Raw genomic sequence first — 23,733 nt, forward strand, 5'->3', positions numbered from 1 at the left:
TTTTTAACCAATCAGCGACGGGCAAACATAAGCGCTGTGGTTGTTGTCATGCGGAAATGACGTAATATGACGCATTAAAACAGTTTAATACGTTATATCAACAGTTGTTTTATACTTATTCGTCACCTTGAGCTGTAAACGTTACAAAGCGGTGTAACAAATATAAGAAATGTAGGTGAAGTATTAAGCGACTATTGCGATAACAGCCGAGGTTATTGCGTAAGATGACAAAGCACTACAAGTATATGCCTCTCAAAACAATTATTCGCTGGCAATGGTTGTTTGCTCGCAATCAGTCTAGCTGTAGTTAAGGGTTATCATGAGTCCAGTTTGCTTTGGGCGTTCTAATTTGTTTGAGAACACAGAATCTATTTGCTTTTTGAATATCAAGTATGAGTTTATTGCTACAGATATATGAGTGCAATTTATGGAACACTTTATAGTTTACGACTTTGACACCTTATAGCATACATTACATTTAATGAGGATTTTGCGAAACAGGTACATAGGAGTTGCATTATTAAACGATTTTTGCAAAACTAACTATGGATAGTGTTGGAAATCAAACCAAGGCGAAGGTAAGCTGTGTTTTTGACTGCATTTCATTAACTTTTGATTGTGATTATTTTAACTTCATTCAACAACAGCGGCTAGTTTGAGTTTTGCTTTGAATCGTGTATAATCATATTAGGTACTGTGTCACAAAAGAGATATAATGGCTGTTTATGTTAAATATAGAAATACACAGAGAATTTTATCCTTTTTTTATTGATTGTTTTTCTTTATAGTTTAAACTGTTTTTTTAAAAGCTGTAATAATTTTAACTTACGTGTAGTTATAAAATAATTAAAGTATACTAATAAATAAGTCAGTACATATAGTAGGGTGGGGGAAGATGGGACACCTTTTCATTCTATTTACTGATCACATTTGGTAGTAAACATAGCACATTCAAAGAATTATAAAACCGTATACGGTATAACCCAACGGCTTCCATAGATCTTTGTTAATTGTTAAAAACAGTGTCAGGATATTTAAATATTATAGTAGGGTGGGGGAAGATGGGACCCCTTTTCAATCAATTTTCTCCTCTGATGTGGTAGTAAACAAACATTTAACGTATTTTTATAAAACTTTATCCTCACGGCCCCCATAGACCATTGTTAATTGTTTAAAACACGATTCGAATATTTGGTTATTATGTGTCAAATGTGTCCCATCTTCCCCCACCCTATACTATATGTGATAAAGGTGTCCCATTTCCCCCCAACCTACTATATTTAATGGGTAATAATAATAGGCGGTTTAAACAGAATGCGCGAACAGTGAAGCAAAGCTTAACAACTAGGAACAAATATAACGCGAAAACGAACTTGTGATTGATAATAGACGTAATGTACAGTCATGTGAGATATAGTTTATTAAGCTATACCTCTTTTAGCCAAAAGTCATATGGTTTTGGGAAGCAAGAAATTCTTGGACCCATATTTATTATTGTGCGAAAGCGCGCATCTGTGCTCGATCACATCCACATATAAAGCGCCTATTTAGATGTTTAATGTGAAACAAAAATCGAAAAGCTGCAACGTCATCATCATATAAAAAACGAATTCAAGAGTTTGAAGCAAAAAAAAGTCCTTTTGAAACAGTCCTTAATTCATGTTGTTTAATTGTGTTAATTAAGTGACGTTAGTTCTCTTTTCACTCACCACAGGAATCTTCATACAGAAAAGATGTTTCCGACCCAAACAGCGAAACTTCCCTCATTTTTTCAGTTAAAGAGGAAGTTGGCTCCCTTGCAGATGCGTTAAAAATATTCAAAGTTAGTATAAGTTGACCTATTAAACTATACTTAGTAATTTCGGTATAATTGTCGTAAACTCTTTATGTCAATGAAATGTTTATGTGTTTCTTTCGTGCAATGAGTTCGATAGAGAATTGGAATGTTAATATTATCAAACATATCAATATAACCCGAGTTCAAATTGCAGAAACATGGCATAAACTTGACATTTATTGAGTCAAGAGTATCTCAAGGAAAAGATGATGGGTATGAGTTTGTAATCACCTGCCAAAATACAAACGAACAAGTGTCTGATGTCGTAAACGACCTAAAAACTGAACTTGGTTCAGCTGTTCTTATTCTAAGCAGGGATAAAGAAAAGAAGGACGCAAGTAAGATTGTAATTTGTGTTACTAAGTTTGCTAAATTTAAAACGAGTATCGCTGTGCGTGATTAACATGGTTTACAGTGATGGTTCTCCGTTATTTTAATTAGAAATTAAATACATAATAGGGTGGGAGAAGATGGGACATATCTAGCACACAATATATTCAAATATATTATGATCGTGTTTTAAACAATTAAAAATGGCTTATAACAGTCGTGAAGACACGGTTTTATAATTTTTTTTTAAGTTCTTTGTTGACTATATGGGACGAGAAATTGGAATGAAAATGTGTCCCATTTTTCCTTACACTACTACACCAGTTAATTTACAAAGTTAAACAAGGAACATAGCTTGTAGTACAAGCTTGAGTAAAAAAATAGCCTAACTTTAAAGCTAAAATGATTTATAGTTATTGTAAAAAAACACTCTTTTCTTGTTAGTCGCATCGTGTGGTTCTCCTTCAGGTAACGAATTTTCTGTGATTTTATGTTTGCTCGTAAAACGCTGCAGCAAGCTTATGGTTTATTTTATGTTTGCTCACATGAAATGCAATCAGTTTCTATTTTATCATTTATGTTGTTCTTTGCAATCAATTCATAAAAATATTTTCAGCACCTTGGTTTCCACGTCATATTGAAGATTTGGATCAATTTGCAAACCAGATCCTCACTTATGGATCTGAACTCGATGCTGATCACCCAGTGAGTTCTATAGTATTATTGATGTGTTTGTGAATGAATGAATGTAACTTGCTTTATCCTCGCGTGACCGGAAAACGAGTTGTTATAACACGGGTGATGTTCTGTTTTTATAGCGCCGTGGCATAGTGGTTAGCGCGCCTGGCTGTAACCCAGAGGTAATGGGTTCAAAGCTCGACGCCGCCACCATTGTGGCCGTATGTGTCCTTGGGCAAGACACTCAACGGCAATTGATCCAACCCAGTGGTCACTTATGAGTTGTCCAAATTATCAGCCATGCATAAAAAAAAAAAAAAAATCTCACAAAAATAATCACCCACAAATTAACATACATGGTAACTCGTAATTAAGCTGGCACAAGGTGTTTAACCCGTGTGATACCGCCTGTCGTTTTCCGGCCACGCGAGGATAAAGTAAGTTACATTCATTTATTCATACACTTACGAGTTATCACATAACTATCCTCATAGGTGATTAATTTTCTGTAAGTCTGCTAGGACAACCTATTAGTGACCACTAGGTTAGAGAAATTACCATTTTAAGCATCTTATATCCAAGGACACATACTCCCATTATGGCAGCATCAGAAAATCTTGGACGTTGGTGCCTGGTTAAAAGGCAATCACGCTACCAACGTGTTGCATAACTTTGGCGCTTAAATAATCCTGCCTTGTGCACATAGGGGTTTAAGGATCAAGTATACAGAGCAAGAAGAAAGGAATTCGCAGACATTGCATTTAACTACAGACAGTAAGTGCGAATTTTCTATTTGTACCATGTAAAAGTATCCATGAAATAATTGTAATAAAGCAGTAGGAAACAAACTTTAATTTTTATTTTGGGAAAAGCAAACCATGCTCTGGCGTAGTAAATGCGTTTGCGGTTGTTCGTAATAGGGGACACAATCTGCAGAAGCAGAACACATCAACAAGACATTCCGGCCCGTTGCCCAGTTAATTAGCGCGCCTGCCTCTAACCCCAGGCCATATATACGTCCAAGACTTCCCGCTGCTACCATTGGGGGCGTATGTGTCCTCGGGTAAGACAAGCGGGGTATCCGTCATAGAATAAAACAAAAAAGTTACCCACAAAGTAGCTCATAATCTGGCACAAGCTTTATATGATACATAACACCGGTGTTGTAAATACTGTCGTTTTTTAGCCACGCGAGAATGAAGTTAGTTATATTCATAAATTATTTGAAAGACTTATTTTTATTATTCCATAATAACAAAAATGTGCGTAACAGTGGCCAGCCAATACCTCGAGTTACCTACACTGAAGAAGAAAGAAAAACTTGGTAAGTTATTCACATCGCCAAACATTTGCCCTGCTTATCATTTATGCTTTTTGTTGCCAAGATTATGAAAGTGTTCGAATTATGTGTTATATTAATACCAGCTCGTATATGTTTCCATTTGTTTTTGTGTTTCATATCATTTTAATTGCGACTCAAAAATTAATCACCGCTTGGTTTTGTTGGACTGCAGCAGACTGCCATGCAGTCTCTTTTACTGTCATTATAAAAGTTGAATAAATTTCATGCATTTTAAACGAGAACTGATGACTCAAAATATATAAAATACACTTTTTTTAAGAAGTTTTGCAAAAGTTGAATAAATTTATTGTATTTTAAACGAGAACGGATGACTCATAAAATTTAAAGTACAATTTTTTAAGAAGGTTTGGCTAATTGATGTTTGGCACTATTTGTTTAATTACCTTTTACATTATTTTTTTATAAATACAGGGGGACAATTTTCAACAAGCTGACAAACTTATTTCCAACTCATGCGTGTCGTGAGTTTAATCGCGTGTTCCCCCTGCTACAGGAAAACTGTGGCTACACCGCTGATAGCATTCCACAACTTGAAGATATTTCACAATTTCTGCAAAGTAGGATGAATAAGTTGTATTATATCATAACGGAGTAACAAAATACTCCATTTCCAATGTTGCCAAATTTAGATAATATTCTTTCATTTTTTAAATAAGATAATAACTTATTAAAAAAACGTTGCCTTTAGTTAAGGTACCTTAATTGTATTTTCATATCGATCTCATTTTAAGAAACCACCGGTTTTCGGCTCCGACCTGTGGCTGGCCTTCTATCATCTCGTGATTTCCTGGCTGGACTGGCTTTCCGTGTCTTTCATTCGACACAGTACATACGACATCCTTCCATGCCTTTATATACCCCGGAACCGTAAGAGTTTTTTAAACTTATATATTTCGGTTGTTTTTTTGACTAATTATTATTCAATGTTCACAAAACCGACTTTAATTTTTCCCATTCATGTACTACAAAATATTTAGCATTTAATTATGGTTTACAGTTACTAAATATTGCCCGATTTAGGTATAGTAGAGTAGAGCAGGTGGGACACCGTTTTATTCTTTTTTCCCTCCATTTGCTAGGAAACAAAGAACATGAATTACAAAGCCTTATATCCTGACGATTCCCATAGACCGCTTTTTATTGTTTAAAACACGATCAGGATATTTGATATTATGTGCTAAAGGTGTCCCGTTTTCCCCACCTTAATTACCATACTGCACTTAAATTTTTTTGCATTTTTAATTTTCAGAGATGTTTGCCACGAGTTAATAGGTCACGTGCCGCTATTTAGTGATCCGGCATTTGCTCAATTCTCACAAGAAATAGGTCTTGCATCACTCGGAGCTCCAGATGAATGGATTGAAAAGTTGGCCACGTGTTACTGGTTTACTGTAGAGTTTGGTCTCTGTCGACAAGAGGGGGAATTAAAAGCGTATGGGGCAGGTCTTCTATCTTCATTTGGAGAACTTCAGTATTGCTTGAGTGATAAACCCAAGGTTCAAGAATTTGATCCGATAAAAACAGGAGAGCAGGTGAGCGATTTGAAGGCTGGATTCATATACAGCAAGATGCAAATTAAGTCTCATATTAAAAATGCACCTAAAGTTACCCAAATTTAATTTTAGCACATTACATATAGTAGGGTGAGGGAAATGGGACACCTCTTCATCCTATTTTCTCGCTCCATTTAGTGGGAAACAAAGAAAAATCAAAGAAATATAAAACCTTATTATCACGACTTCCATAGACCGTTGTTAATTGTTTAAAACACGATCAGGATATTTGGATATTATGTCCTAAGGTGTCCCATCTTCGCCCCCTACTAAACGTTAAAGATATTGAGGAGCGACAAATATAAATCTAAATAGCTTCTTTTTATTTAGAAATACCCAATCACGGAATACCAGCCAATATACTTCGCAACTGAGAGCTTTGAATCTGCAAAGAGTAAAATGCAAGCTTTGTGTGAATTGATCCCACGCCCTTTCTCTGTGAGGTACAACCCATACACCTTATCAGTTGAAGTGTTGGACACAAAGGACAAGTTACTGCAATTTGCTCATCAAATGCAAGGTGTGTTCTCATTAGTTTACCATATTTTACTTATTTGTTGTATTACTTTTAATCCTATTTTGTGTTTGCAGGTGATTTTAGCATTTTAAAAGATGCTTTAAACAGAATTCTGTAAAGGTATAACAAACTGTGTGTGCAATGTAAAAATATGCTTGTAGATTTTCGCTTGTCCTATATCAGGAAAGTGGTGTTCGTAAATGCTGGTTTCGTGATTGTTTCTTTATCCCGCAATTGTTGTCATTATAAGACCTGCTGTTAATCTGTGTTTTTAGTAGCGCTTTGTGTGTTTTACTATGCCAATATAAAACGTTTGTATTTGTGGGCCTTATTGTGTGACACGAAAATTTGGGGTTTGGTTTGTAGCACATGGTGTGCAAAACTTTCATTTATAGAGCACGCAAGCAGCTTCACCCGGTGCCCTTGTTACTACAGTAATGAGAAACTGCGTATAAGTTACGCAATCGTTATATCATATGGTTATGAAAAAATATTTTGGTTATTTGTGCGTATATTCCAATTTCCAAGACACAGTTGTACAATTCGATTGCAAGTTAAAGCAGTTATACAAACCTATAGAATTCTCTGTCAAGGCGGGTTTACACTAACGCCGATAACAAGTAACTCGGAAGGATGGGCGGCTATGTGACGTAATTCTCTTTCCGGGATAGTTTCGTTTGTTTTCGTTGCATATTTACGCTGCAACGGTTGAATGAATGCAACTTACTATGGTTTTAATCTCTTTGGCACTTAATCTTAAAATTTTATAGGCATACATATTCTTTTTTTTTTTGATTTTTGCGCAATGCTTTTATCCTTACGGCGAGACACATCAATATTGTGGCGCGGCGTCCCTTGTTTTATGGCGCGTCGCCGTCGTGTGCCACGCAAAAATGTTGGGGTTCCATTCTTTCAACCACCGTACTCTAAAACAGTGTACAGAACTTCAGAGTACGTGAATTGGTGAGTACCATATGGTCCCAAATTCATTTTACCGTTTCGGGTCTATTATACTCTTTAGATGGGACTATACAAAGAAGACGGAAAGCTTTTTCCGCTAGGTGTCGGTAATTATTTAAATTAAAAAATACGGAAAAACGAACAAAACAGCACTACAAAGTGTTAATAAGTGTAAAACAAATTAATTAAATAATAAAAATACCTTTCTAAATACACAAAACACTAGTAAGAACATATTTCCCACACTAGGTCGGTTATATACGCTCTTTCGTTGCGTTCACTGTCGTCGAGTCTGTGGTGTAGCGGTCGTAAACTCTCTTTGTGTCATTTTTACCGGGTTCGAGTCCCGCACAGTGGAATACTTTTTTATTTAATTTTTTTCAAGTTTTTTTTTTGTTTGACGAGTTAGGGGTTACGGGTTACGGGTTAGGGGTTTATATCTTATGTGTATAAACCGTGAAACTAACTGCTCCCCATAGAATAGAGAAACGAATTTGTCATCGCCCCCTAGCGGAAAAAAATTTCCGTATTTTCTGTATAGCTCCGTGTATACTTTTTCTTCTTCCATTAAAATTTATTCAGTCGTGTACAGGTTTACAGTTAGTTTAACGCGATAAAAGTTAGTTCTCATGTCATCTATGTACAATAAATTATACAACTAACCAACTTTGCATCTTACCTGTTTAAATGCTTACTGAATGCATGTTCTTAATATAAGTAATTGACGATTGTGTTGACAGTTAAGTGATAATCAGTTTCGGGAATGTGGCAATTGCCCAGTACAGCAAATATCATATGATATTGATAGATAGCTCATAGCTGTAAGTTCAGTTACAAAACAAGTTTCAATTTATTTTGTTAAACAAATGGGCTTTTAGAAGGATAATAACATTTTTAATGATTTAAAATTTGTTTGTAAACAGATTAAAAAATGCCATAAAATGTTTATGTAATCTGACAAGGAATGAATTAAACTAAGGCCAAGAAAACAAAAACAATGGATTATTTTGGGGCAGTCAATAATTGGTTGGACTTGTTTAATATGTCGTCTTCTTCAAGTGAAGAAAGCAGCATGGTAAGTTGAGTTTTAGGTCCTTGATAAATGATAAATTGGGTTCATGTTGTTTGTACTTGGTTCCCATTCAAGTCAACGCTGTGTTGCCTTTTTTCGTACCAGATTCACACCAAAATTATTAATTTTAGACGAAATTCAAACAAAAAATGGTTTTCCTTGCTAAAACCAAAATGTGCATGACTTCTTTTGAAATATTTAACAGCCCAAAAGACTACAAATTTAAAAGTTCAAATATAACGACGCAATTAAAGTTAGCAAAGCCGAGACAAACCCTAGCTTTTTTAACCATAAGGCTGTGAAAGAATGGGCCCAGCTTGTATGTAAGTGCTTAAATGGTGTATGTAAGAATAAAAAAATTGGAAAGTGTAACATTATAGTAAAAATAAAGAAAGGAATGCGTGAACAGGAACATATTTCAGCCCTTTTCTTCTTGGTAATAAGTATTCTAAAACAGGTGTTGTACTTGCCTTGGTAAAAGCTTTTTAAGTTGATTATATTTGCAAAAAGAATAAAATACCTACTATAGGATATTGTTCCTAAAGTTACCACTTAAAAATGCCGTGTTTAGAAAAAACTGAACTGTTTTTTCGAGTAATTTCGGTATGACAAAGCAATTTATGCATAATAAATAATATATACATATATATATTGTTTTTTGTCAAGGATGGTAGTATCAATACCTTTTAACATACTGAAGTGGATCGGTTATTTAAAAGTATCATAATTTGACATTCCCCTAAACTTTCCCATATCCGAGAAAAGGTTGTGAGCTTACCGTATTTGTTTACACAATGTAAACGTTAAGTTGTATGAAAACGTATTGTTCAAAAATGTTTTATTCTTGATGGTACTCGTTTAAAATGTACACACCTTTTGCCTGCATTGTTTAAAATTATGCACATTTTTAGCACAATAAGCAGCAATCAATTATTCTTTTTAAACTTGAAATCCTCTTTTTTTACAATCTGGTCTTCCGAATACAAAGTAACTTTAATGTAGATTTTACTAGATTATATCACGCAGAATACAATAAGATCAAACTGACATATATTATATAAGAAATATGTACCTAGAGAAATGGATACTGTAGGCATGTAGGCTCTATATTGTCAATAAAAGTTTCAACTTTCAAGTGTAAATAAACGAAATAAAAGTTAAGTTGCAACCCAGTAACTGTAGAAAGTTGATCATCACCTAGGCCAAGTGATTTAACTGGTAATCTGTTTTGTATTGTTGTTCTCTTATTTACAAACAATAACATAAACAGGATATAGGCCTACGCAATGAAATATACGTCAGCCTATGAGTGAATGTTTGTTTCATATTAAGTTGTGTGTTGTTGCATTCTGTAGTGCAGTCTTTTGAAGCCAGTTGAAATATGCTAGTTAATATTGAACAGTCTAGAGCGTACTGTTGCTGACATATGTTGACCAGTGTTTGCTTTTGAGTAGATGTTATAAAATGTTTCTCTTCCAAACCAACTTGTATATTTGGAACTTTGGATGTATTTTATTGCTTTTGTGGTTCTGTATCTTTACTATATTGAACTTATTTAAGGTGGTGATGTGGGTTGGAGCAATTGCAACATTATTGCTCGTGTTTCTTACTTTCGCTTATTTCTTCAAGACCAAGATGCAAGTGCCTGGTAAGTACCAACCCATCAAATAGTTTGCAAAATAATAGGATATTATATATATATAGTTTATAACCAGACCTTTTTTCAACTAAAGTACTTCTTTGTACTTTTAAATTAGATTATACCTCCAAATCACTTATCAAGTGAAACCAGGTGTTGAAATAGAAGAGGTTTCAGAAAGTAAGAAATATGTATATACAAACGAAACATTAGTTCAAAGGAAAAGTTATATCAACAAGTTATATTATAATTGTTAAACAATGATCTTGGTTTATATTATGATCGATTTTTTCAGTTATATCAATACCTGAAGTGGAATCAAACAAGAAATACAGGTTCAGGAAAAGGGATAAAGTCCAGTTTTATGCTCGAAAAGTATTTCGCAAGGTAATCTTTCTGTTTATTTGTTACTGTCGAATCCTAAGTTTTATTTGTTGACCTTTTTATTTGTTGTTTTCCAAGATTTAAATAGTGTTCTAATAACATTTTTTAAAATAGGGTAGAGATACAGCTTCCAAGCTACAAAAGCAAGTGTCCATGATAAAGGAAGGTGTCAGTGTGCCGGAGTATTCAAGATCTGGTCGAAGACTTGATAACAGAGAAAGAATGATGATTTTAGCAAAGCGAATGTTTAGTGGGAAAAAAGGTCCATCGTTACTTCTGAAAAAAGAACTTCCTTCTTTACTCCTGGAAGCTGACCAGGAGGAAGAGCAATTTCCTAATCTTCCCGAAGAAGTGATGTACCTTCTGCAGAGTGTTAAGTATGTTTATGTTGTATGAACAATTGTAAATAGGGAATCATAAAAAAGTTTGTTTTTTGTATTTGAGGTTTGGCTTTAGTGGATAGTTAAGTTTGTGATAACTTGTGCCTATACATAATTTAATACACAATAATCACACGATATATGCATTATGGTCATAATGTACAATATATACTTTGAAATAATTTTAATTTTATCCAGGTAGGTAATAGTATAGGTATGTAATGTATTGTGTAGGCGTACTATCTTATATCGTGTAATAGAAATGGAATTAAATAGCTATATGACTAAGTACTGGTTTATTAACATCCTAAGCTTCCCAGTAAGTTTTAATTATAAATAGGCATTAGCTTAATCATTTTTGTTTACAGAGTGTTTGGTCACTTCGAGAAAGGTGTTTTCCTTCAACTATGTCGTCATATGGAAACCATTAACCTCGCACAAGGGGATTACCTTTTTAAAGTTGGAGAAGAAGATAAATGGCTTTATGTGGTGCAGGAAGGACAAGTTAACTTGTTTATCAATGAAGGAAATAATGAGGTGTTTGTATTGTAAACACGTAGTTCGATAGAAACATGTTGATATTTTAATACTAATACAAATTCTTTCTTATCATTACTTTGTTTAATTTTTTAGTTTCAATAATTAGTTTGTCACTGTTTCTTGTCAACTACACTGGATAATCAAAGTATTACTGCATAAAATATATGTATTTAACTATTTGTTGTATCTTTAGGTAAAACTGAGTGAGTTATGTGCAGGAGAAAGTTTGCACAGTCTTCTCAGCATATTGGATGTTTTAACTGGCCAAGATTCGTGGTATAAAACTGTCTTTGCGCGAGCTGTGAAGAAATCCATCGTTATTCGGTAAGATAAGACATAGATTCAAACTTTTTTTGACCCACTATGGTCATGCTGCATTTGAATCTACTAGGCAAATATGCAGCACATCAATAGTTTGATAATGTTCACTTTGCTATTTTAAACAACACATGCCTAATATTTGTTCATAGTTATAATTAAATATACAAAACTTTATGGCTTAGGAAGAACCATAGTTTTAAAAAGTAAGCTAAAATAATATCATTACATTTTTTTTGACTTAATATATATATCAATTTTAGACTTCCAGCAAATGCTTTCAGTGAAGCATTTAAGAATCGAAAAGAATCTCTTGTTCAAATTGTGCAAGTCATTATGACCCGTATGCAGCGTGTCACTTTCCTTGCCCTGCATAATTATCTTGGTCTTTCACAAGAATTATTGCGACCAGTAAGCATTATTATCACCTTTAATTATTTAAGTGCTGCTGTTTTTTACATAACCTACAAACAAATATAGTGAAAAATTCATGTTAATGTATATTGTTTCAATGTTTCATCAAGATGCAAAAACAGTATACATATAGCATGTAACAGTACTTTGTGCAATTTTTTAATCTTTGGTTGTTGTGTATAAATTGTTTTATATATATACATTGTATTTAATTATATATTTGGAATTTGTCACTTTGGATAATTACTAACATTAATACTAATACACATCATATGATTTATTACTTTCAAGAAGAATCGTTAAAAATATTTTTATCCTCTGCTTGGTTCAAATATGTAAATATTACTTTTTAAACATTTCACTTGTAAATGGTGTAATTCAGACAAACAGAGTATCTGATGATCAACTTTCAATAAGGAAAATGTCGTCGTCAAATATTTTGTCCGAACTCGTGGAACGACACAGGTAAGCTTATATATATATAAAACAGAAGATAAGATAAATACTGACTAAACATCATCATTTTTTTATAGTTTGAGTTCCGCTGACTTGAAAGAACAACTTGCCCATAAAGATGATACACCCGATGCCAAACATGAAGAAGAAATCGTTTCCACAACCATATTACCTCGCTCCAAGTCGCAACCCGTTGTGATAAATGTAACAAACTTTTTAAATTTTCAAATTTATCACCAAAACTCACTATTTACATTTGAACAGAATGGTGGAAAAGTGAAGCAGATTCGATTCAATGAGATTGACACGGTTGTTGATGATAACGATAATGTCTTTCATAGGTTTGTTAAATGTAATATAAAATGTATTTGCTGCCAGGTATAATAATATCTAAAACAGGATTTAAATGTTTGATATTTAAATTTATTATGTTGGAAATCACTTAAATGGTTGCTCAATGTGTTTTTGATAAATTGATTAATTAATTATAATAACTGTAGAATATGCATAATCATTTAAACAGCACAATGTGCAAGAACCAGTTCAGTAGCATAACCCAGTTATCATGTATGATGTATATGTTTGAGAAAATATTTTAACATCTACAGACAATCGAGTCTACCATCAGATGCAAGAAAACAAATTGATTTTAAAGAAAGTGTTCGTCAAGCTCAATCTAGATCAATAGATGCTTTTGTAAGAGAACGTGTTTTTAAACTTGTTTATAATAAATGGTATAGTTGGTAATAATACATAGTTTCAACTACAACGGCTGCATATTTACAGTTGTAGGTATGACATTGCATTTTTCTAGGATAAAATGTAATTGCATATATTCCATCTAAGTTACCAACCATGCTCCAGTCAAGAAATCTAGTTTTTTATTTACCTATTTAACTCACAAACAGTTTCTGTCAACATAGCTTTTATGATAGACAAAAAAGAATTAAATTTTTATTTTTGTTTTAACTTACTTTAGATGACACCATCACCAAGTGAGGCTTCATGTTCTTGTGACAGCTCATCTGATGTCAAGGTAGTGACAACCTCTCCTATTTTGAATAAATAAATGTAACTTACTTTATCCTTGCGTGGCCTGAAAACGACAGTTGTTAAACACGGGTGTTCTGTTTCATACCCCTCGTGCCGGTTTATGAGTTAATTTTTAAATATATTGCTCATCTTCACCCCACTGCATATCATTGAAATGTTTATTTGCTCATAATTCAAGGCAAAAATTAGCGCTTTCTATAATTTGGGTTTGATGGCCAAACTTTTCTTATGTTATTTTTGTATGTGTTATTGTTTTGTTGTCTGTCGTTTTATTCTTAGTTTTTGTTTCGTCCCTTATAATTATTGAAATTTTTCAAATTAGATTTAGAAGAAAAATCAATTTGTTTGGTCAACATGTTTTATCAAAAGAAATTTCAGATTATCAATTAATATTTCTAATATTAATATGTATGGTTTTTAATTACATGATGTTGTATGTAGATATTTGAACTGAATGAACCAGAAGTGTTGGATCTGGTAACTGCAGATCTGTGTCAAGTGTTTGGTATTGATGACAGGGAAATGTTACAAGAACATATCGCTTTGCTTAAAGTAGGAGCAGTAGGCTACATAGGAAATAAATGAGTTTAAATACTGTAGAATACTGCTTGATGCAATCTCAAAAAAAAACGTTATAAAATTTATTTATTCTATCTTAAATATATGTAGGTATTTAATGTTAACTAAAACTTATGGTCCCTTTGTCATTTAAAATTCTCGTACTTCTCGTATGGTTATGGGTGTCCTGTAAATTACAGTCAACAAAAAAAGGAAGTTGCAGGTTTGATTGTAGTAAAACATGTTTTTTGGCTGGTGACCGTCCAAGAAAACTACAAGTTAATTGGGGGGGGGGACCCCCTGACCCCTGCCCATGACCTACTGACCCCTGCCCATGACCTACTCTCTTTAACCAGCTCATCACTACAAATTAAATAATATAAATATACCATGGTCCATGATTATATGGACTTTTTTATAATATGTACAATTGCATCAGGTATGTAAGGGCCATCAATTAATTAATGAAGGCGATCAAGAAGTTTCAATCTACTTTGTTGTGACCGGCAACTTGAGAGTTTCACAAACATTACCTGAAGTTGGTTTTGATGAACAAAGAAATGTCAGTGTTTTGGGTTTTTATTGTAAACCTTTTTTTAACCATTTAATAAACAATTTTAATAATATTATATATTAAACAACTCTGTGTTTTGAATTGGGAACCACGAACATCAATACTTAATACTAATTTATGAAAAAGTTTCAGCATGTTTTGTAAAATTTGTCAAATGCTAGTTTTAAAAAATTGTGCTGTAATGTGTCATGTCCCCACCAAAAATTTTAAGAACCACTGTTTTAATCAACAGGTGACTTTGTTTGAAGCAAAACCGGGAATGTTAACTGGCCAACTTGCGGTGCTCACGGGAGAACCTTCATTCTTCGAGGTTTCTGCTCTCGTTGATTCTGTAATAGCCAGAGTGACTCGGCAAAGTTTCTACAAAATGATGCGTCGTTACCCCCGCATGGTTCTTAACACGGCACACACCGTCATGCTGAGGGTTAGTTCGTTCGTTCGTCAAATCGACTTCGCTCTTGATTGGCAGATGGTGGAAGCTGGAAAGGCGTTGTACAAGTAAATAACATTCATTTTTATTTGGAGTTGTGTGGTACAAGGTAAAAAGTATCCTGATAATTAAAGGTTCAAATTCAAAGTAAAGGATTCTAATTTATATAACATTTTAAATTAATGGCTTTGAACTAGTTACCATAAATTAATATGATGTTAAAGCAAGTCAAGTTGTTTGCTTTAAACAATGTCTTAGAGGAATATAATATAGTTAATTAAGTGCAGACTGTTTAGTTTATCTGTTGTTTGTGAGTAAATACATTAACCTATTTAACAAGATTGTGTAAAATAAAAATATATTCATGCTCTTTACATTGTAGTGACTTTATAGTTTTAAACTCTAAAGAAAAGTATTTTGTAATTAATTTTGAACCAACAGAAAATTCTAGGTTTTTTGCACCTGTTCACATGCTCATGCCTCATGCCTTTTAATGATGACCTTCTATATTACTAAAGCAAGTTTCCTTTTGACTCAGACAAGGCAGTAGAAGTGACTGCATGTATATAATTCTTCACGGTCGCTTGCGCTCAGTGCATTTGAAGTCAGATGGAAAGAAGGAACTGGTTGCGGAATATGGAAAGGGAGAGATTGTTGGAATGGTAACTTTCTTCGCTTGTATTCAAACTGTGTCGTATTTTTAATAGTTGAGCTAAAAAATGTGTGGAGAGGATTTATTTATCATTAGCATTGGGTAGTAGTGCATTACTTAGCAATGGACATATCTTTTGTATGTTAAGGAACTGCAATATTAAAAATAGGACTTTTTTCCTTTTTCGAACTTTTTTCCTTTTTTTTGTAAAGTTAATAAGGGTGTGGTTTAAGAAAGCTATTAAAACTGTCTTATCTATGTATAAAATGTTGCTTGATAAAATACAATAACCTGCTTTTTTAGACTGAAGCATTAAAAGGTATATCTCGTCCAACATCGTTACATGCAGTTCGCGATACTGAGTTGGCTAAAATACCTGAAGGGCTAATTAAACAGATAAGGGTGAGTTTTATTGTTAAAATATTTCCTTTATTTTCTGTTGTGGTTGGACAATAGATTTTTAAAAAGGAGTTGATAAGGAATGAGGTAAAACAAAACAGGAAAATGGTGGGTAAACATAAAACACCTCATTTTGGTTTAATATTAAAGTCTGTTTGTTGTATTATATCTTTCATCTTATAAATCTGCTCTTGGCATTAAATGAGTTATCAAAATTTGGTTAAATAAGATCGATATGAGGAGGCACACTATTTCTATTTGTTTCCATAACCATTTTTGTAACATTTTACAAGATCTGCACTGCTTCTAATTTATAAGTCCTTTATCTGTAAACAGCCTACAAACCAAATTTACAGCTATTTTGCCTATGTGGTAATTCAATTGCTTTCTCTTAATCCAGAGGCAACATCCTGGTGTTGTGACGCGACTTATTTCACTGATGTCCGATAAAATACTTGGTAACATGCTTTCACAAAAGAAGTCCCATGTAAGGTCATCAGATGTACTTGCTCCCAAACAAACTATGCAAGAAGAAAGTATGTTCTATTGTTTTCTTTATTTCACCAATACCTTCCGAAACTACAGCTTAGTGATTACTCCAACCCAGTGTTCCTTGGGTGTTGTTCAAATTTTATGTAATATTTATCAGTCAACAGTAATGTAAAAAAAGTACTCACATTGTTGCATACATATAACTTAAAAGCAAGAGGTGCTTGTAAGCGGCATATACAACCCACAACAAGAGTATCGCCTTTCCACGAAAAGATTCAGCTGCACAACTACCAAATGCACAATTCTATCTGCCTTCGTTTAGAAATAAATAGCAAAAAATTGGTACCTAATAAACAATCTATTCTTGCAGCTAGTTTTGCATATGGAGATGTTTCAAACCATCTTGCCAACTTATCAACTGTCGCTATATTACCCGCTTCAAGTGATGTGCCGTTAGATAAAGTATCTATGGAGTTACATCATGCACTGGGGGGCATTTGTAATCAGGTTTTAAGACTCAACAGCGATCTAATTATTCAACGTCTCGGTCATAATGCACTTGACAGGTAAATATATAATATACGTAAACAAAATTTTCTCTGCAGGGATTCCTTACTTCTTCATACACTGGCAAGCCTCACATGAGCATTTCTATCATTTTTAAACTTAATCTTACTTTTTTTTAGTGAATCAGTCACAATTTTTTTACAATAATTTTTCATTAGCTATGGACCTATTCATAGAATGTAAACACAAAAAAAATACACACACAAAAAAGTACCCGAACACAAAAGAAGTGTTTGGAACAAATACCAAGAATTTGAGAATATAACTACTCCAAAAATTCTAATCCCAACCTGGCATTAAGTATTTACACTGTTGTCTTATTTTCAGTGTGCAAGAATACAGGTTATCTAACTGGTTGGCCCACCATGAGGATTCACATCGAATGGTTCTTTATCAAACTGACTTTACAATGACACCATGGACACAACGTTGTATAAGGCAGGCTGATGCTGTTTTAATCGTTGCACTTGGTGATGGAGAACCAAAAGTTGGGAAGGTATTCGATTTTTAATTATATAAAAAATCTTTTATCACTGACTTGTCATTTTACTTTAATCATTTATCGCAAATCGGCAATCAATGCAATATTGTCTATTAATGTTTTGACTGCTCTGCTGTCTGCTTTGGTTGACCAATTAGAAATGTCGAAATGGTCAGTTGTGCCCAAAAATTGCACTAAATTGATGGATTTTTTATGTTTTCAAACAAAGTTAACGAAACGATTATTTTAGTTAGAGGCCCAGCTTGAAGGGATGGCTGTTCGGGCTTTAAAGATGTTGGTTCTGCTTCACCGACCAGGCATTATACGACCAACGAGAACAGTTGATTGGTTAAACATGAGGGGATGGTTGACTGAACATATTCATATTAAATGTCCAAAGCGATTGTTTGGACGAACACGTAAATCAAAAATGGTAACATACTTGTTCTGTAATGTATTTTTTTTCTCTTAATATACAATCAAACTTCTGAATTACCCAACGGCACAGAAATAGTACAACCTTCTGTATATATGTCATTGTCGTGCATCTTTTAAGTTTATTCAATTAGTATTGAATATTGATTAATGATATTTTTGTAGTACACCTGAGTCTGAGAAACCATGATGTGTACGTGATAGTTGAAAGTGTGTTGTCAAAAAAGTTTTTGGTTCATTTAAATATTCCAAACATGCAAACGAAGTTTTAAACTAGTTGTTAATATATAACAAGTAATAGAACAACAGTGATATGTTTTTAGTTTTTAATCATTTTATCTTATAAAAAAACAGGTGGAGTACTGGGAAAAGTTGTCAACAAAACCAGTTGATAAATTTAGTGATTTTTCTCGGCTTGCACGATTTCTTACTGGAACATCTATCGCGCTTGTGCTTGGTGGGGGGGGCGCTAGAGGTCTTTCACAAATCGGAATTTTGCAATCACTTCAAAACGCTGGTAAATTTTTAATAAATTCTTGTGAATTTTTTTTGTTACATGATCCCAATAAAACTATTGTAAAAAAACAGTAACAGAAATAATTTTTAGTTTTTTTTGTTTTACGATATTGATATTTGTGTCTGCAGCATGGTACAGTGATTAGTTTTCTTACTTGGTATACATTAAGTACTAGGTTATAGGCTCGTTGTTGCTGCTATTGTCAAGCAAGACACTATGTATGTAGTATGTACCAACCCAAAAGAAACTGTATGTGGTGTGTAATAGGCAACAATGTTGCAAATGTGCCTGACTACACATGAATAGAAATAATTAGTGAATTATAACAGGTGTTCCCGTTGATATGATTGGTGGTACTTCCATCGGTGCCTTCATGGGCGGACTGTGGGCAGCTCATCGTAACATTGAAACAATGAAAGAAAAGTCGCTGATACTTTGTGATGATATGAGTTCAATTGTATCAAAAATACTCGACCTAACGTATCCGTTTACATCCATGTTCTCTGGTGCTTCATTTAATCGAGCAATCCACACAATATTTAAAGATATACAGATCGAGGTGACAACAACAATAATAACTTTATTTAGTCATCAATACAGCGTTAACGGTTCTTTACTCTAACCCTGTTTTTTTAAATTATTTTTTTCTGTAACCAGAGTAACCTTATTTTTTCGTTTTTTTTTGGTTTTGGTTTGTATTGAAATAATAGTTAATCGTTGGGTTACACAGGATCTATGGATTCCATATTTCACCATCACAACCGATATCACTTCATCTGAGATGCGGGTGCATACCGACGGTATTTAACTCTTTATTATCTATTGTTTTTAACAAATTGATAGGAAACCTGTTTTTATAAATTCTAAAAGTCATCAGTTTCAGTTCAGTTAACTTAGTGTGATAACATTGCTTGGTGCATGTGACTTAGGTTCACTATGGCGATATATCAGAGGCAGCATGTCATACCATCCATACCTTCCACCACTATGCGATCCACGGGATGGACATTATCTTCTTGATGGTTGTTTCGTCAATAACCTACCAGGCAATATTATATGCATTGTTCAGAAACACATGCAAAATCATTGCTTTTTAAGTTGCCTGTCAAAGTTATATGACCATAAAGTTAGATTTCTCCATACAGCAGGTGGCCATCAGATCAGGGTGCAAGTTTGCTAAGTGTGTTCTAATTTGAATTATTTAACAATAGATTTGTGTGGAACCTCACATGTATAATAGTTGCATGGTTGGTTGTAAACAAAGTGAATGTTTTTTGTATGATGCAGGCGTAACATTTTTCAAAACTCATATTTAGCTTAAGGTTTAAAAATACAGTTAGTTTTAAAAAAAACAGGTTTCCAATCACATTTTGTTTATGCTTGAATTTCTGTAATAGTTTCTGTATTGATTTCATGTAAGTTTACAGTTAATCACTAAGCTCCAACCCTTAAATTTACAATTTACGGTGTGACTCACTTGACTATTATCGTCCAATTTGTTACATTTCAAATAAGTAGACCGCGCCTAAGCTGGCGTAAGGTGTATGAAACAGAACACTCGTGTTTAACGACTGTCGTTTTTTCGGCCAGGTTAGGGTAAAGTAAGTTACATTCATTCAAGTAGAAATGTTATATTGAATATTATGGTTCCACATGTCCATTTAAGTACAAATGTTAGCAAAAGGGGAAATTTGTTCTAGCTTCGACCATCAACTAACCTTTTTTTTGGCTTTGAATTTGTGGTTTGAATTTCTGGGTAACCCCTTTTACTTAAATAATATTACTATGGCTTGTGTAGGTTGGTTATGGAGGTATGTGCGTGCAAGCATGTCATTATCAGGATATCTGCCTCCACTTTGTGACCCAAAAGATGGCCACTTGCTTATGGACGGAGGATATCTCAATAACTTACCAGGTAGCTTAGTCAGCAATGATTTGGTATGTGTCAGCTGCTTCATAAACCTTATTCTACACAAATGTAATACTTAGTTTTATTAATTATTACCTCTATTTTTTTTATGGACTAAATATTGCGATACACATGATGTAATCTGTTATATTGCTTGTTCCAGTCATATATTATTAGTTATTACCAAGTAATGTCTAGGGAGGTGATTTTTAAATGTTGTTCATGGAAAACTAATGTTTAATAGTTAATAAGTTATTCCAAAATGGAAGCATTCACCAAAATGGGTAAACATAGTTTTGATGTATTTATAAATCCTATCAGTACTTGAAAACAGTCTAAAATTAAATAGCTTGGTTTGTATTCTAGTGTGAAGAAATAAAGAGTTCATTGGAAATATATATTAAGTTAAAAAAAGCTGGAGATCAAAATATAGTATCCCAATAGGAGAAAAACTACATTGTTTTTTGGTTTGTGTTAAGTTTTAACAAAAAGAAAAGTCAAAAAAATTAAACAAGTGCCAAACTTTTGAGGCTCCGCTGTTTTTTTGTTTAACAAATTCAAAGTTTTTTTGGAATTATTGTTTAAAATGATTATTATGACACAGAATGTGGCCAAGAGAACATTTCGCCTTTTAAAGATTAAAAAGTAGTTGCTACAAACATAACAACTTTGGTAATTTTGTTGACAAAATATTTGACCACTAGGTGATGTTGCGAGAGCACGTGGTGCATGTAAGGTTATTGCCGTCGATGTTGGATCTGAAACTGAAGTCGATTTCACTGATTATGGCGACCATTTATCTGGATGGTGGTTGCTATGGAAACGGTGGACAGGAAGGTGGACGGGCAGGATCAAGGTAATGCCACATTTAGTTAAGTAAGCCTTTATTTTAAGCAGGGTTTCGGCCTGTTTTAGGTGTTAATATGTCTAGTAGCGGTAGCTTTTTCTAGAAGTAGGCACCATCAAATTAAGGTTGCTATCAGGACAAAGAATTTTGTACATTCATTTATGATTTAATTAGGTAAATTTGATTAATATTGATGATATTTTATGTTACAGGTTCCTGACTTAAATGACATACAGTCGCGACTGTCGTATATATCTTGTCACTATCTGCTTGAAAAAGTCATTAAATCTGATTATTGTTTCTACGTACGACCTCCAATTGCAAAATATAAAACGCTGGAGTTCCACAAGTAAGTTGAAATAATTAAATCAACCCTTCAATGCCACCTGGACAATTGAAACAAACAAAACTCCATGTTTTATGTACTAAGAAATAGGAACTAATTATTATACCAAATATCCCCCACCACCCCCTCAAAAAATAATTGTTTAGTAGTTCAGAAACTAGGAAGGGTCAAAGTTATTTAACATTCTTTCTTATATTGCATGCATTGTCACATGACACTTTTTACTGGTTTAATTTTATGTAATTCTTTTAAAAGCAGGTTTTTAAAACTGGTGGTAGCTTTAGTTTTTATTTGAGCATCTCCCTTCTATATACAATTTTAGGTTTTATTGGTAAATGCATCCCTCTTTAATATTAAACGTTGATTTATGTGTAACAGCACCCCAAAAAATTACTAACTTTTTGTTAAAAGGTCATATATGTCAGAGCGCTTAGTTTAAATTTTAATAACTTTGTTTATTTATGTTTTCAAGGGTATTTTATAAAAAACAAACCTGTACCCAATCACAGGCATAAGGAACTATACCAGGTTGGCTTCAATCACGGTGTGAAAATATTCACTGATGAATGGGCGTCGCATTTCTGGAAGGAATTGATCAGTGACCAGAACTTACCCGTGAGCCAATCTATCGCATCAAAAGTATGATCATGTTTTTTTTATATGAGCAGTTTTTGACTTTCTTTTATTTTAGGGTCGTGCAGATATTTCATTCACAGATCTGTCTGAGTTTTTAACCGAACAAATGGAAACGAATGATTTAAGGAATCCATCAGGTAAATATGCTTCATATCAATCTTTGTTTAAATAAATACTTTTGTTGAAACAAATTGTAATTTGGTTTTTTTGTCTGCGACTTGTGTTATGTTATTATTTTCTCAGTTGCTTTAAAAATGATTAGTTTGTTTAAAAACTAAAATTGTCAGGTTTTATTAGTTTTTTTTAATTATTAGGTTGTTTAAATGTCAAAATTTTAACTGGTCTTATACTTAATTTATTTTTTGTAGTATGTAATAGTTCTTATATCCAGTCTAACATAATAATGTTTCCACAGATTCGGAATACGAATTTGGATATGATTCTTCACCTGAAACTTTCTTCCGTGGGTCGAATGGAATGCGAAGAATGATGAGCGAACCATATGATATGAATAAAGTAATTCAACAAACCAGTTTTCACTAAACCCTAAATTACTTTTGCCTTAACGCTTTTTGCTTACAGATGACCGAAATTCGCTCTATTGACCAAAAGCAGGACACTGTACAATCGCTTTGTGCCATCACATCTGCAAGTCCGACAACGTCACATAATTATGATAGACGACATTCTTCTTTTCAACAAACACAAACCATTATTCCTTCTTATTCATCAGATGATGAAGAAGATGATTCGAGGTTAATTCTCTCATCTTCTATATGACATCTTATGTCTCATCTCAGTTGATACATGTTCATTACAGCCTTTCTCTTTTTCAGCCTTCTCTTCTTTTGACCTTCTTCATTCTCATTCTCTCACTTTATTTTCAATTGCATGACAACCACTGGCGGCCATTGATCCATACATTCATCCATGTCGTAGCACAAATAACTTTAAAGTTAATATTGCATTAAAAGAGTCAACACTCATTATTATGAACAACCACACACGTTTGCACGATTACTGTGTGTTTTACCAATAAATATTGTTTTCTGTAAAATACAACGTGTGGTGATACTTTTATCATCTGTTTTTGGATGTATTGCAATAAAAATGACACACTGTGCCAGACAAAAGTGTTTCAAATGACTGTATTCCAATTTGAAAGAAAAACAGTAACAGTAACTTAAAGATAGAAATTGAATACAGGAATTTTAAGGGCGAAAAAACAATAAATAACACGGCAATGTTTATTATTATTGCTACGTATAAGAATGAATGAAAATAAAAAGGGATCCAACCGAGGTTTACAATAAACAAGGACACACTTATGTAGAAGTTAGAGCAGATGCATTACACTAATACACCTATTACTGCGTGTCTTCATTAAAAGGGATAT

At 33.4% G+C, this 23,733-nt stretch overlaps 2 protein-coding genes across 7 annotated transcripts; both read left to right on the forward strand.

Annotated features, from left to right (window-relative positions):
* The first annotated feature begins 431 nt into the window (after window positions 1–431).
* On the forward strand, window positions 432–6,596 carry LOC149739550 (phenylalanine-4-hydroxylase-like). 2 transcript variants are annotated; one of them, XM_089872245.1, is made up of 12 exons: window positions 432–578; window positions 1,715–1,822; window positions 1,992–2,175; window positions 2,612–2,635; window positions 2,784–2,872; window positions 3,552–3,619; window positions 4,119–4,169; window positions 4,620–4,765; window positions 4,940–5,075; window positions 5,458–5,740; window positions 6,092–6,281; window positions 6,353–6,596. In XM_089872245.1, the coding sequence occupies exons 1-12, from the start codon at window positions 546–548 to the stop codon at window positions 6,394–6,396; spliced, it is 1,356 nt and encodes a 451-aa protein (XP_089728371.1). In that variant the 5' UTR covers window positions 432–545; the 3' UTR covers window positions 6,397–6,596. The 2 variants fall into 2 exon arrangements, with proteins under 2 accessions (XP_089728371.1, XP_089728372.1); XM_089872246.1 differs by lacking the exon at window positions 2,612–2,635.
* Window positions 6,597–8,098: 1,502 nt separating this feature from the next.
* On the forward strand, window positions 8,099–23,470 carry LOC149739551 (patatin-like phospholipase domain-containing protein 7). Of its 5 annotated transcripts, none has more exons than XM_089872224.1 (31): window positions 8,099–8,313; window positions 9,871–9,958; window positions 10,245–10,336; window positions 10,448–10,710; window positions 11,082–11,250; window positions 11,447–11,577; window positions 11,835–11,982; window positions 12,368–12,450; window positions 12,519–12,782; window positions 13,050–13,137; window positions 13,421–13,477; window positions 13,936–14,046; window positions 14,492–14,614; window positions 14,859–15,124; window positions 15,595–15,718; window positions 16,012–16,110; window positions 16,508–16,643; window positions 16,970–17,165; window positions 17,494–17,662; window positions 17,898–18,080; window positions 18,437–18,599; window positions 18,929–19,158; window positions 19,330–19,399; window positions 20,398–20,514; window positions 21,213–21,364; window positions 21,568–21,704; window positions 22,211–22,340; window positions 22,393–22,474; window positions 22,753–22,853; window positions 22,920–23,092; window positions 23,174–23,470. In XM_089872224.1, the coding sequence occupies exons 1-31, from the start codon at window positions 8,236–8,238 to the stop codon at window positions 23,187–23,189; spliced, it is 4,239 nt and encodes a 1,412-aa protein (XP_089728350.1). In that variant the 5' UTR covers window positions 8,099–8,235; the 3' UTR covers window positions 23,190–23,470. The 5 variants fall into 5 exon arrangements, with proteins under 5 accessions (XP_089728350.1, XP_089728351.1, XP_089728349.1 ...); XM_089872225.1 differs by having other exon boundaries at window positions 12,519–12,645; window positions 12,706–12,782; window positions 22,920–23,470; XM_089872223.1 differs by lacking the exon at window positions 20,398–20,514 and adding an exon at window positions 19,529–19,645 and having other exon boundaries at window positions 22,920–23,470.
* Window positions 23,471–23,733: the final 263 nt, after the last annotated feature.

This window comes from Ciona robusta, chromosome 2, assembly GCF_009617815.1.
Source record: "Ciona robusta chromosome 2, ASM961781v2".
NCBI classification, from domain to species: Eukaryota; Metazoa; Chordata; class Ascidiacea; order Phlebobranchia; family Cionidae; genus Ciona; species Ciona robusta.

Excerpts from the sequence above, each read along its gene's own strand:
- LOC149739550 (XM_089872245.1), top strand. The coding sequence starts at position 546 with ATGGATAGTGTTGGAAATCAAACCAAGGCGAAG. Across the intron at positions 2,873-3,551 it reads AACTCGATGCTGATCACCCA|GGGTTTAAGGATCAAGTATA; the intron begins GTGAGTTCTATA and ends TTGTGCACATAG. Across the intron at positions 3,620-4,118 it reads ATTGCATTTAACTACAGACA|TGGCCAGCCAATACCTCGAG; the intron begins GTAAGTGCGAAT and ends TGTGCGTAACAG.
- LOC149739551 (XM_089872223.1), top strand. The coding sequence starts at position 8,236 with ATGGATTATTTTGGGGCAGTCAATAATTGGTTGGACTTGTTTAATATG. Across the intron at positions 14,047-14,491 it reads AACATATCGCTTTGCTTAAA|GTATGTAAGGGCCATCAATT; the intron begins GTAGGAGCAGTA and ends CAATTGCATCAG. Across the intron at positions 21,365-21,567 it reads GGTGGACGGGCAGGATCAAG|GTTCCTGACTTAAATGACAT; the intron begins GTAATGCCACAT and ends TTTATGTTACAG.